Source organism: Leopardus geoffroyi, chromosome C3 (assembly GCF_018350155.1).
Source record: "Leopardus geoffroyi isolate Oge1 chromosome C3, O.geoffroyi_Oge1_pat1.0, whole genome shotgun sequence".
NCBI lineage: Eukaryota > Metazoa > Chordata > Mammalia > Carnivora > Felidae > Leopardus > Leopardus geoffroyi.
The window spans coordinates 119,449,606-119,464,898 of NC_059338.1; the positions used below are offsets into that span (position 1 = coordinate 119,449,606).

The following is a 15,293-nucleotide window of genomic DNA, read 5'->3' on the forward strand; positions in this document are numbered from 1 at the left end:
GGATGGGATGAATTTTTTTTGATAAAATACAATATATTTTTATAGTCTGCATGATTTAAATATATTTGTATAATTCAGTTAAATCAAACTATGTTTTTAGCTTTTTTCTCTGCTAAAGAATATAGCTAATTCTGCTTTCCTGATTCCTGAAACACTCTTAAGTAAATAAAAGCTTCAGCATGCCTCATATATATCAATGTTATGCAGACCTGAAATAGTTAATATTTTTTTTTAAAGAAGATAATTTACCCTAGTCAAGCCGGTGGAACACTTTGTGTTTATACTGCATTTTTCTTGAATGGAGTCTTTATCTAATCCTCACAGAAATCCCCATGACAAAAGTATTTCTCATTTTATGGATGAGGAAACTGTTATAGAAAAGTAACTTATCCAGAGTCACCCAGAGAATTAGTGATGTAAGGATTACAGCTCTGTGTTTCGTACCCGGCACCGGTAACTCACCACACTCCTTAAACCTGCACATAAAATGTATTTTCTAGATGAATTAATCTCAGTACAAAAGTCCCTGAAACAAAGCATGACATTGAGAGAGGACAGGATCTCTCATCCTGACACAGTACCAAAGCTACCTTAGATGGATCTGTATTCTTTTTTGTTTGTTGATTTGTTCATTTATTCACTTGCGATGATGTATCTTAAAGTTAAAAAAAAACTGCCTAAATATAAAAATCCTTTCAGGACTTTTTGGCACATTAAGGCTGACTAGAAGACTTCTAACCTCTGACCCAATGCAAGGACCCCATCTGGGTCCTTCATATGGGCTCCAGCTTCTGCCTGTATACCTCCAGCAACAGGGCTTTCATTGCCTCACAAAGCCATATGTTTCACTATTAGACAAGTTTAATTGTTAGAATGTTTGGGATTTTATTTGTTTTGGAAATCCCAATGATGGATATTTCTTCTGCCTTCTGGTATACACTAAATAAGTCTTTTCTATACAGCAGCCCTTCAAAGAATTTGAAATAACTGCTAGGTCACTAGTTAGTCATTAGCTATTTTAGACCCAAAGTTTCTCCACAATTCTTCATATGAGATGGTTTCCAGAACTCTCAGTTACTCTGACTGCTTCGCCTCTGGATTTTTTATAGATTTCTTCAACATTTCTAATGTAAAGTATTACATTTTTCAAATCTGCTACATTTTAGGACTCTCCTTCAGGTTCTATTCTATACTCATTGCTATAATGTTTATCAGCTTCCTCCATGTCATTTGACAATCCACAAAGATATAATAAAATTTCAAGTATGATCAACATGTTGTAATTAAAATTATTCTAAGAGCACTATATATTCTGGCAACTATAAAACACAAGCTGTTGGGGCGCCTGGGTGGCGCAGTGGGTTAAGCGTCCGACTTCAGCCAGGTCACGATCTCGCGGTCCGTGAGTTCGAGCCCCGCGTCAGGCTCTGGGCTGATGGCTCAGAGCCTGGAGCCTGTTTCCGATTCTGTGTCTCCCTCTCTCTCTGCCCCTCCCCCGTTCATGCTCTGTCTCTCTCTGTCCCAAAAATAAATAAACGTTGAAAAAAAAAAAACCACAAGCTGAGTCAAAAATACCATCTTAGATGCCAGAAGATAATCATTAATTATACATTTCTTAAAACTGTTATTGTTTTATTCCAAACGTTCATTCATTAAGATGAAATTGATAGTATCATTTATGCATCTAATCAAGGTACTCAGGCTTAGTTTTTGTTAATTCACCTTCCATCTAATTACTCAGATATTGTTGGTGTCCAATAAAAGGAAATTTGTTTTTGAGATAGAACTCACGATGTATTTGGTGTTATAAGAGTTAGAAATTCAACCAAGTGATATCTCACCCACATCAAATATTCCAACCAATGAGAGCATTTTCAAGTCTTCCCCTTTTTACATCCATAAAAAAAAAAAAAACAATTGAATCAACACCTGTCTAATTCACAACCTTATTCCCAAATCAGTTTCTTTCTTTGGATTCTTCCTTTTCCAGCAATTATTTAGTGCCACTGATAAAATGTGTAAGGTTAATGGCTTTCTGCATCACTTATTTCCTCACTTGAAGACAGAAGCAGCTGTTCCACACCTGCACAGCTCTCCACAATGCTCTCCACAATGTGCTACTACAAGGGGACAAAGCAGTTTGGAAGTGTATTACAGAGGCCCAGTGTGAGATGCTGCCAGGCCGAAGACAAAATCAGCCAGGTGTGTGGAGGGCAAACTCTACTCATTCTTGCACATTCAATAAAAGCAACCATATCAGAACACTTTGACTCCAGATTTTACTATCTGCCATGGGCACACATTCCAGGGCAGAACTTGACCAAGTGTACTGATGAGATCTGGCAATTTCAGAGCACAGTTGGCAGAAAGACTTACACTATTCATTTGGGCAGCTACAAACGAGGGGATCCTGCTTTCCATGTGTGAAGCTGGGTAAAACTACAATGTGAGGTTGACAAAACTTCACCCAGATGCCAGAGCAAGATTTGCTGTGTTTTTTAGATTTCTTCCATGATGAGGATGATGCGAGCAATCTGACCATCTGTTCCCACAAACAAATAACATGCTGCATGGATAAAAAGACACCCACACTGAGTATAGTTGACAGGGATTCTTTTGTTTTAAGTCCTCATGAGTATGTTTAAAGTTGTTCTGCTTTGAATCCAAGAACGGGCAATAACTGGTTTCTCATCTTCATTGACAAACTGTGATTAAGGACTTATTTTGTAATTAAAATGCTTATCCACAAAGCAAATTAGGTTGTAATAAATTTCTGAATAACCTAGACTTGTCGTAGTAGAGGCAGCATCATTTTAGAAGGGGTTGGTATTGTCTAGAGGAGACCTGGTAAGGTACAATGATCTACTTAGAGTTACTTTAATCCAAATGTTATTATGATAAACAAGAATTCCTTATCAGAAGAGGAGAAAAGAACTGTTGCAGGTCAGTCATTAATTGGTGCTAGCAGAAAAGTAATAGTGTAAATGTAATGCATATGCTGTAACCTGAATGACTGATGGAAGTATGTGATGCAGCTTATATTCACATGCCTTTCTAAGAAATAATCAATAAAAGCCCCTTAAGAAAGACTTTTTTACATATTCTACTTGTTATATATTCAGGAGGGGTTTTTATGATTATTTTACTCATATTTCATGCTCTATTTTCACTCCTAATTTGGGGGCAGGAATGTGGGCACTCCCAGAAAAATATATGGACACAATGGTTCATAACTCTTTTTTTGGCCCAGACTTCTTGGAAGAGCTCATGTTAATCTTAAATCTTCTCCATGTAAAATTTGCATAGTAACACAGAGTCTCAAAAGTTTCAATCCATGAGTTCACTAGATCTCTGTGGCCAGAGGTTAAGAACTTTGCTCTCAAATATCTAACCATAATTAACCCAAGTGTTTGTGGATATAGGAAAAAGATTTTGCTTTCATTTTCCTAGGCAGAAATATGTAGCATAATGTTAGAGATCTGAAAAATGATTTATTTTTTGGTTGGATAAAGAGAAATGGGAAAATATGGCTTGACCCAAATACATAGGGAAAATAGATCTTTCTCTCTTATTTCTACCAAAAGCCTCTTAGTACAAAATGACATATTGAAAGTGCAATTTTTTTTAACTCTGAAATCTGTTCAATACTGATAAGCTCACTAGTGTACCACATGTGCTTGTATAAAAAGGACCCTATCCTGCACTCTCAGTAAGATTCCATACATGTGGAAACATTTCATCTGGAATATAGTCTTTAGACAGAGATTCCAAGGACATGATTATAGTAACGATCCTTTGTATCCTAAGTAAAGTCAGGAATTCAGAGGGTTTTCATTTAAACATTATGCTGTGGTTTCCATCTTCTAGCCAAAATTACTAGAATTCCAAAATAAATGTAGGTAGGAGATACATAATGAAGAAATCTGTTTGGGGAAATCCAGGGGTTTAAGCTTTCTTAGTCATAAACCTTTCAAAACTCTAAGTACTGAGTCAATTTTATGATTGCCTTTATTCCGAAAACATGTTCCTGAAAAATTTCATATATTGGCAGATTTTAGGCGGATCACAGGAATTTTCATATCAAAGGGCTTGTATGATAAGAGCTTTTGTGAAAGTAAATGATCGCCCCATGATTTATCATTTTTGTGAATTCAGATTTTCAATATTGGATTGGCTTAAGTTTTTTCAATTATAATTTATTACAAAAAAAATAAGTTATCATTTGGGCATTGATTCTAATTTTCTAAGCACAGTACATCCATTTAAAAATAAGTTAGAAACTGTGGACAATGAATAACCATTAAATTGTGTTAATTCTATTTCTTTGCTCCTTCTATATTTTCTTTTTACATTAAGCAATTTACTTAAATTTTCTCTATAATCCACATATTTATCAATGAATTGATTATTCTCTTGGTAGACTACAATTTAAACTATATTAATTGTAAATTGTTTTTATAAGCTTGAAGGGAAAATTTTAATTTTTGGGCTGAAAATGAAGCTAGTACATATTAGTTTGCACTGCTTACTCAGAAAAAGATATCATAACTAAAGATGATCAAACCAAAAACAAAGATTTTATTTAATTAAAAAAAGTTAGAATGCAAAATTCTGAAATAATGTCAGTGACATCACTTCTGTCTATTTTATTTTTCTGAGTTTTATGAGGCTTCAATTTCAGCCACAAATTATGAATAATACTTTAGCAGAACCGAAATACCTTTTGAATGGATTACTCCTTACTAATCTCAGCTTTGCTAGTTTCAAAAAGTAATATACTATGAACTTTTTGTTTCATAATACAACTTAAATATACTTTTCATCAGCCTGAACGTGTCTACAAGCTAACTTCTCCTGCATAAGATCCTACTTTGTTTAGCAGGAATCCTAGGGGAGGCATTCCTAAGACTGTTTTGGAGAAACAAACATCCCTGTAACTTACATTGTCCAATATAATTTATCAACAGTGGCATATATTCTTCTGTCTATATGTTGTTTCCTTTCCATAGATAAAATCTCTGAGAAAAATTCACTCAAAGATCTGACCACAACCCCTGACCATCAAAATCCAACAGAATCAAAGGGGACGATGCCAGAGCAGAAGGAAATGGAAACTGGGAAAGAAGGTCTAGTCAGGTAAGAAGTCAATAAAATACGTAATACCTGTTAGAGATATTGCTCAGCCTTCACTGAAAAATTCAAACACCTGTTCCCCACTTTAGCTGAGCAAAGGCCAGGGCAACAATAGTCACATAACACAGGGGAACTGGTTAAAACTAAAAGATTGTTTCTGTCTAGTTCATTGTCCCTTACTAGCTAGTCCTGGCCACTAACCAGAGGATTCCTAGGCAACCATGTGGCTATAGGCCAAATCACACCAACAAAAACATTGCAGTCACATGACTGAGTCATTAATATCATCATGGAAACAGCCTACATATTTACTAGGCATGAATTTTAAAAAGAAGGAATTGAAGAGATTGTACGATTCTTCTTTGAGTTCCCAAAGAAATAACTATTTCATTTTGTAAATATTTTATTGTGTGATTATTATTTCCGTTTATCAGCTAAAGAAAGTGTGGCATGATAACCAAGAATAATTACAGAAACAGGTAATCTTTATGCCAATGAAGGAATACAATTTTATAAATACTTCCTACAGAATTATTGGAAATATCCCAAAAGAGATGACAATTTCAATGTGAATCAGTGAATCAACAATAAAACACAACTAGGAGCCCCTTCATTTTGCCACTTCTTGGCATGCTATTATGTGCCTGCTGATCCAATTTGAATTGCTTAATTATAGTTAATATAATTGCAATAGGCTTATGAAACAATAAAGCATACTCTTCTTATTTAACAGGCAAGAAGAGTTGTCATTTAAAAAGAAATTAGGAGTATCTATTCCTGCCCCCAGCTCCCCCTCCCTACCTCTGTCCCAGCAGCTCTTCCACTGTGTTAAACCTTGTGCTGCCAATAGGAGTTACAGTGATAATCTAGGACCCAGTGTGTTGCGGACTGAACAATCGGCATCAGAAAGAGAAAGTGCATTTTCAATAAATACAAATTTCGCTGTAGATGAGATTAAACACAAGTTCACTCTACCACGTGCACACACACACACACACACACACACACACACACACACTGTATGACAAAAATTAAACCTGGCATATTATTTAGGCAGAGAGATGTTTAAACTCTGGGTAAAGACTAAAATCTTATAATTGGGGTAATTATTTATATTATTTTTATAACGTTGGTGTTTACAGAATGATTTGCAGTCTTTTAGTGGGTCATTGTTATCTTCACTCTACAAATAAGCTGCCAAGGCACAAGGAGGTTAATTAGTTTGCCTATAGTAATAGGGTCAGCTCAGCCAAGATTAGACTGCACAGGACTCAAATTCCTGAGTGGAACTTGTTCCTCCCTCTCACCAATACACTTACTTTAATCAACAGCTTAACCTCTGAACCAATGTCTCCTTCCACTGTTTCTTTTAGTATATTTAGTTTTTTTGTAATAACCAGTGGTGATAGGTAGGTTTTCAAAGGACCGAAGTAGAAGCCATAACTAATGTTTTTAGGGATATATTCCTTTTAACCCAAATCCATCGCCAGTATTATACTTTTACTCTTCTGAGATATGAAAATGGAAAACTTTCAGTTACCCATAAATTGGGTCAATCAGCATATCTCAAAAACATAAAACTCCTTGACATGACCTCTAAGACCATGCCTGGTTCATCTCTTCCCCTACTTTCCTATCCCTCTACTCCAGCCACATTGTTCCTATTTCAGTCTCTTGTACTTGTGAATTGATTATTCTCTGGAATAATTTATTATTCCTTCTGCAATTTAGGCAGCAAAGTAGCTTGAAAATTATTGACAAACTGAGTAAATCCAAGTTAGCTTAAAACTCTTACTTTTTATTGTTAGACGTCCAGTCACACTTTTCCTCAGGATTGAGTGAAAACCACCCTCACTGAAGGAATAACTTTAAAGGTCACTAGAAGTTCTGGTGTCACTTTTGACTAATATTACAGGAATCCTAATGTTCCAGTACCATGTACAACTTACCAAAACCTTCCTGTTTTAATTTCATAGGCATCAATGGTACCATATCTAGAATCCTAACTAGCAGAGCTTTTATACATCATTAGGAAATATCAATGATAAAATAACTTCAAATTGGAAGTGTTATTTTACAGTACTTTAAGTGAGTAAAGATCATTTTGGTATTGCAGTTATTAAAAATCAACAACTTTAACCTTGAGCAATGCCAGGTTTTAAAAAGTTTTTTTTCCTAGAAAAACACTAAGAATTTGATTGATTGAAGGCAATACATGCTTGTGAGTGACTGATTCCCACCTCAATTTTTTGAATTTGCAAAAAGTTATATTATTAATAAATAAAGTTTAAAAGCATATTTTTTATCTAAGTGTGTTTCATTACTTTCTGGTTTAGGTCCTGAATTGAATAGGGATTGTGTGTCTAGGCTGATCAATAAATATTAAGGAGAATGCATGTTATGGATTTCCCTGTCTCTGTGTGTGAAGTGCAGTTTGATATTATTGGTTACACTCTTAATTTCTGTCACACTCAGAAGATGCACAGAGCTGGATAACAAGAGAACTAACTAACTAACTAACTATAGATATAGTACCTATATACACTATATAGTCTGTATATATACTCTATATATATATACACTATACACTGTATAGTCTGTATATATATTATTTAACAGATATAAGGAATTGGATCACATGATTATGGAGGCTGAGTAGTCCCAATATATTCAGTCAGCAAGCTAGAGGACCAAGAGAGACAATGGTGTAGTTCCAGTCTAAGTATGAAGGCTTAAGAACCAGAACTACTGGGGTAGTCCCAGTCCAAAAGCTGGCAGACTTAATTAAGACCCAGGAAGAACCAGTGTTTCAGTTTGAGTCTGAGGGCAAGAAGTTATGTCCCAGCCTGCAAACTGGAAGAAAGTTCTAACCAGAACCCAACTATTCTAGCAAGCTGTTCTTGGACTTCCACTCTTTAGATCTGCAAGAAATAAGTTTCTGTTGTTTATACACCACCCAGTCCATAGTACTTTGTTACAGTAGCCTGAACTAAGAAAGACATCACCCAACCCAGCCCTGAACTCTTTAACATAGAGCCTTTGTAATGTTTCCGTATGACAAGGGTCTCAAATATTGTTTTGTAAGGATAAAACAGTATAGATATATGTTTAAGCCAAATTTGGATATTGTGTCTATTTACCTATGTATATAAACACAAAAAGGTAAGTAAAATTTATATTATTATTATAATGATGTAAATCCCTAAAATAAAAATCACTTCTGTGATTTTTTTCATCCAGCCGTCAATAAGATTCTAAATAAAGCCTGAAAATAATTTTATAGCCACAGTAATAATATTTATCACAAATACATGTCAGCCCAGAAGGAGATATTTTTCAAGATATCCAAGTATTACATGTCCACAGTTCTGACTGGAATCCATTTGTATTAAACCAGCTTTCTTTCTTTATTCTTTCCTTTTATATCCTTTCACAACATTTTCTAAATTGTCTAACCAGGGAAAAGAAATTCTTTGCAAATCTTCCCTGAAAAAAGCAACCAATTCATTATCTTGTCAGATGAATCATTTAGCTTCTGAAAGACATGGAGTTCACCCCTGGAAAGTCCCATTGATGCCATTTGTCCATTACCAAGGAAAACGGCCTGTTTCTGGCATTCCATCTCAGCACATTCTTATTTTTTAATATAAAAAACTATATTTTGATGGACACTAATGAATAGCAAGCAAAAGAAGATGTGTTTTGCCTGGATACATCAAATAGCTATGTCTGGAAAAGGAGACAGAGTTGAATGGTTGATAGGTTAAGTGGTTAAATGATGAACAAGCAAGTGAGTGAAACGTTCAGTGCCCGTGACTGGGGTGCACTGCAAGACTGACTTTTACAGTATAGTATATGACTTTCCATCACCATCACTACCCATAATGCCAAGAAGGAAGGTTATTTCTATGAATAGTCTTCTTTGTTCATAATAGCAATCAGTCTCTATTTGGGTGGTTTTAAAATAGGCAATCATTTCACAGCAGGAACAATGAGAACAGAATAGAATTCAGAATCTTATCAGCACTCATAAACACTGCCGTTTATTGTCTTGTAGCTAGAAAAAGCAAGAGTCACTGCAGTAAAGATGCTTAAAAATCCATATGTGATTTTATAGTTGAAATGGAAAAGGAATGTCAGCTATCAAGTTTTCCAAAATAAAATACAATTTATACTTGAATGATTTAAAAGGTTGTAAAAAAAAATGAAAATCAGTTACATATTTACCAAGTTTATGTAATGCATAAGAAAACTATGCACTATTACTTTTAGCCCCAAATTTAAATTTTCCTCTGTGGTAAGCGATATCTTTATAATCAGGCATTGCAAACACTTTAACAACAAATTGGCATCTGTTTTTAATAATGGCATCATTTTTAATAAAGACTGCTAAGTGCTATTTCTAATAATATGGCAGACTAAAGGTTTATAGAAAATTATTTGAGGAGAATGTAATTAAAATACTAGATAAAATATGAAACCTACATTTGAATGCATGCCTGAGCTGGTGGAAAATAAAATCTGTTGTTAGAAAGTGTCATGAATTGGTGTTTACTCTGAGAATTTATTCCAAACTTTATGGCCTAGATTTGAGTTAAAATGTGTCATCAATGAGAAAAAAACTGGGGTTAAACTGCATATTAGGACAGGTTGGGGACTCCTCCATAAAACTAGGATTCTGAAGGGTAACTCACTGGAAAGTAAACTGTCTTCCATAGAGAAATAGTCAAAATAATACTTGTCTCTGTCTGGCCCTCAGTGGAAAAAAAGAAGAAAGAAATTTGAAATGGGGGAAAGGGAAGGAAGGAGGAAAGAAGAGGAGAGGAGGGGAGGGAGGGATGAAGACACACAGGAAGGAAAGGAAGAGAAAGGAAGGGAAGGAAAGAAAAAGAATTCTTATCATAAGCATTATTCAAAGAGATCTGGAACCGGAATTCCTATGACATCTGTATCCTAGAAAAAAAGAATGAGGCTAAAATAAAATATTTAAAATGGTTAAGTTTAAAAACTCAGACATCTGCCCAAAACAACAAAATTTGGAAGGAAACAGTCTTTTAAAACCATGTCTCAAAGTATCCCCATAGATAAAGTTCTAATAAACATGAACTCACAATCAAAAATTACTAAACACTAGGGCACCTGGGTGGCTCAGTCAAGTAAGCATCTGACTCTTGATTTTAGCTCAGGTCATGATTTTGTGGTTAGTAAGATTGAGCCCCAAGTCAGGCTCTGCACTGACAGTGTGGAGCCTGCTTGGGATTCTCTCTCTCCCTCTCTCTCTGCCCCTCCCAATAAAAATAAATAAATAAACTAAAAAAAATGACTATACACATGAGGAAACAATAAACTACAGCATCAGACTCTCGATGGTAAAATTATCAAAAACAGAACATCAAATAAGTATATTAAGTATATGTAAAGAAATTAAAGAAAAGATTTAAAATAAGCCAAGGGAACAAGAAGTTGTCAGAAAAGACAAGGCATTTTTGCAGTTGAACTAATTAGAACATCTAGAAATGAAAAATATAATCCCTGGGGCTCCTGGGAGGCTTGGTCAATTAAGCATCTGACTTCGGCTCAGGTCATGATCACGCGTTCATGAGTTCGAGCCCCACGTTGTGCTCTGTGCTGACAGCTTAGAGCCTGGAGCCTACTTCAGATTCTGTGTTTCCCTCTATCTCTGCCCCTCCTCCATTCTTGCGCTGTCTCCAAGAATAAACATTTTTAAAAAAGAAAACTATAATCCCTAAAATTAGGAAGTCAGTGAGCTAGACAGAAGATTAGATAGAGTTGAAGAGTCAGTAAAGTGAATGACAGATCTTAAGAAACCACCCAGAATTCTACCATGGAGAAAAATAATGGGAAAAATATGAGATTCAGAAGCTGGGAGGAGAGTATGAAAAGCACAAAATGCATATAATCAGAATTCTAGAAGGAGATATTAAATAGAATGGTGGAGAATCAGTATTCAAGAAGAGAATATAATTGATGAAAAATAGTAATGCTCAAATTCAGTAAGCCAAATGAGTACAAAATGAATTAGTCCTAAATATATTCTAATAAAGTTTAAAAGTGCAAAGGACAAAATAAAACCCAAAGATCTTTAAATTATCTGGAAAGAAAATACAGACTACCTAATATAAGAGAAATGAACCAATATGTGACTAACAGTAACAATGGAAACCAGTAGATAGTAGAATTGCTTTACCAAGATTCTAAAAGTAATAGTCAACCTAGAATTCTATACCTGGCAAACTATTCAAAACTAAGGGCAAAATATAGACATTTGCAGTCCAACAAAAATGAAGGGAGTTTAGACAAATCTTAATACATACTGCAGAGAAATAAAATGATCTGAGAATGAAAGACTTAAATTGGATTAGTCAAGGATCAGTCAGGAAAAATGATTTGTTCTAAATATTTCAAAAGAAAGTAATTAAATACAAGGAATATGGTAGTATAAAAATTGTTGTAAGTAAGGGGTGAGAGAGCAAAGTTCAGGAATAGAGATTGCAACCCAGAAATGAGGTGAGCTCAGAAAATAGCTACCAAAGCCACATCTATCCCTTAACTCCAAAACTGGAGCCTGGTAATAGAATATGGAGTCTGAAGAGTGTTCAAGAAGCAGCTGCTGCTTCTGAGGAAGTATGCTGTGGTTTTCTGCCAGGTGAAAACTGAATTGTGCATTCCTTTCAACTTTCAAATCTCCTACAAATGTCTTTCATTGGTGGAATCTACATCAGAACCCTCCTGGCAAGATATTCTCAAAAAGAAAGTTTTCAGGCTTTTGGCCACTATAATAACATGGGAGAGTGTAAAAAGGAACAGAAAGGCTCTTGATCACAAATAGACAATCCAGCATACAGAGAAGTGAGCAAAGAAACTTCAAGAAGTGAACAGAGAAAATGCAAGCATGTGGATAAATAGAAAAATGGTAATAATAATAATTACATTGACACCATAAAACAATAACAATAATGTCCAAAGTGGGGATAAAAATTTGAGGTAGAATTAACTATCCTCTCTACAGCGAAGTGATTGGCATACAGAAGAATTAAGACTTTGATTAATTTTAGAACTTCTTAATTAAACATACATGTTAAGGGTGCCTGGATGGCTCAGTTGGTTAAGCATCTGACTTTGGATCAGGTTGTGATCTCACGGTTCATGAGTTCAAATCCTGCATCAGGCCCTGCACTGACAGCACAGAACTTGGTTCAGATCCTCTGTCTCACTCTCTCTTTCTGCCCCTCCCCAGCTTGCATTCTCTCTCTCTCAAAAATAAATAAACATTAAAAAAATTTTAAACGTACATGTTAAAATATATTTGAAAAACACTAAATTAATTAAAGCAAAGTATTTAATCTCCATCTGCTAAACTTAATGGTTTTAGTACCACAAGATAGTAGATGACAGAGAGAGAAAGCACATAAGCAATTCTGCCAATTACAAAATGAAATTGGTAATTCCATACTCCTAAAGAGAGTGATTTGAAAATACTTCTGTTTATTAATAAAGCAAATATTTTAAAAGTCGTTAAAGATATACTATCTTTGAACAACACAATTAAGAAAGTAAATCTAAAGGACATTTGGAGGGGTGCCTGGGTGACTCAGTCAGTTGAGCATCTGACTTCAGCTCAGGTCATGACCCATGGTTTGTGGGTTTGAGCCCCACATCAGGCTCTGTGCTGACAGCTCAGAGCCTGGAGCCTGCTTCAGTTTCTGTGTCTCCGTCTGTCTCTCCCCCTCCCCCATTCTCTGTCTCTCTCTTTCTCTCTCTCTCTCAAAACTAAACATTTAAAAAATAAAACAAAACAGGGGCGCCTGGGTGGCGCAGTCAGTTAAGCGTCCGACTTCAGCCAGGTCACGATCTCGCGGTCCGTGAGTTCGAGCCCCGCGTCGGGCTCTGGGCTGATGGCTCAGAGCCTGGAGCCTGTTTCCGATTCTGTGTCTCCCTCTCTCTCTGCCCCTCCCCCGTTCATGCTGTGTCTCTCTCTGTCCCAAAAATAAATAAACGTTGAAAAAAAAATTAAAAAAAAATAAATAAATAAAACAAAACAAAATAGAATAAAATTAAAATAAAATAAAATAAAATAAAATAAAATAAAATAAAATAAAGGACACTTGGAGAACCCTTATATCCATTCTTCACTAATGGTATTTCTTTTTTTTTTTTTTTTTTAATTTTTTTTTTTCAACGTTTATTTATTTTTGGGACAGAGAGAGACAGAGCATGAACGGGGGAGGGGCAGAGAGAGAGGGAGACACAGAATCGGAAACAGGCTCCAGGCTCTGAGCCATCAGCCCAGAGCCCGACGCGGGGCTCAAACTCACGGACCGCGAGATCGTGACCTGGCTGAAGTCCGACGCTTAACCGACTGCGCCACCCAGGCGCCCTCTAATGGTATTTCTTCAGTAACTGAAGAATATACAGTTGCTTCAAGCTTATGTAGAACATTATAAAAACCCATGATATACTGTGCCAAAGAACACTGTCAAAACTCCCAGGAGCTCTTTAAAAATACAAATGTTTGTATTCTACCCTCAGTAATTCTGATTTCATTGGTCTGGAGTGCATCCCAGGCATTAGTATGTCTGAAAACCTCCTCAGGTGATTCTTATGTACATCCAGGATGGAGAAACATTTCACTAGACTATAAAGTAAGTGCCAACAAATTTTGAGGATTTTATGTCATATTAAGTATATGCAACCACTATGCCATAAAATTAGAAGTTAATTTTTTTAAAAAACCTAAAATTTGGAGAAATTTTTCACATAATTAAGATTTAAAATACACTTTCAAGTGACCTTTGGGTCAACAAATAAGTCAACAATAAAATAAGAAAATACTCAGGAACAACGATGAAAGTACTGCATATCAAATTTATAGAATAATCCGTCAGGTATTTTTGTTTTGCTTTTCTGTTTTGGTTTTTTTTTCCTTTTTCTTTTTTTTTTTTAACTCTAAAATTTGATTATAAAGTTTGCTTGGAAGAATAAGCAAAAATGGCCAGGAAAACCCCAAAAAATAATAGTAGAGGTGATGGTAGTCCTACCAGATATTAAAACCTATTTGAAATCTCTGCAATTAAAGAAAAAAGTGTGGTATTGCCACATGAATATATAAACCAATAGAATAGAATAGAATATATAGAAATAGCTCTAACTGCATATAAAAATGTAGTGTATGATAAAGTTGGCATCTAAAATCAATACAAAAACTGTAGATTTAAATAAGGGGTATTAGAGTAACTGGATAGCCTTACAGAAAAAAAAGAAAAAACTAACATTGGATCTGTTCCTCATGTTCTACATGAGGATAAATACCCAATAAATCAGATATTTAAATGTGAAATAAACTATACAAGTACTAGGCAAAAAAGTTACAAATTTCTGTATACTGTGGAAACATATATTAAGTTCTAAGATTAAAAATTCAAAAACAATAGAAGTGCTTAATCATTTTACCATATTAAAAACTGCATTTAAAAAATCATAAACAAAAGAAAAAATCAAAATACCCAAATATGAAAATTCTCGTTGCTACTTTCTTGGAGAATTAATCATTTTATTTTAAGGCTGATGGCCGGCATTTAAATTTTGTTTTCCATTAAGATACTTGAAAATTGTTAATGACTCAGTCAACTTGATATCTTTGTGATACGTCACTACCACAATTTCATTTTCTTCTTTTCAAAATTTAATACCAGAAGCACAATGTACTTAATTAATAACAGAGTAAACCAATATATAATTTAATCCCAGGAGTAAAACAATGATCCTGATTCTCAATACAGTGCAATATGAAGGTCCATCTTTCCCTCAAAAATAAAAGTAACTATCAGTAGTGAATATATAAGCATATATTATAAATAATATTTGTATATTATGAATATATTATCCATATACATATAAGTGTATATCTGATGGCAAATTACTTGCTAGAGCTTCCATCTGAGCTTTCTACTCTAAAGTCATTAATAATGCTGCCAGGAATGAAATGTATAGAAAGATAAAATAGGCTAGTATCAGAAACAACAAGAGTAGTTTACTAGTAGGTGATTAGACATGAGTCAGCAGACAAAAGACAAAAATTTTGTGAGTATGCATAGTATGTAGCCTTGAGAGAGGAACAAGGCTACAGACAGTTTGTTGTC

General features: G+C 34.9%; 1 protein-coding gene across 3 annotated transcripts in view; it reads left to right on the forward strand.

Moving 5' to 3' along the window:
- Nucleotides 1–15,293, forward strand: part of CNGB3 (cyclic nucleotide gated channel subunit beta 3) — a 151,763-nt gene that overhangs the window by 8,267 nt on the left and 128,203 nt on the right. For all 3 annotated transcript variants that reach the window (XM_045454542.1, XM_045454543.1, XM_045454544.1), the window contains one exon: nt 5,010–5,136. In XM_045454542.1, the coding sequence (XP_045310498.1) occupies nt 5,010–5,136 (127 nt within the window). The remainder of the gene's footprint in view (nt 1–5,009; nt 5,137–15,293) is intronic.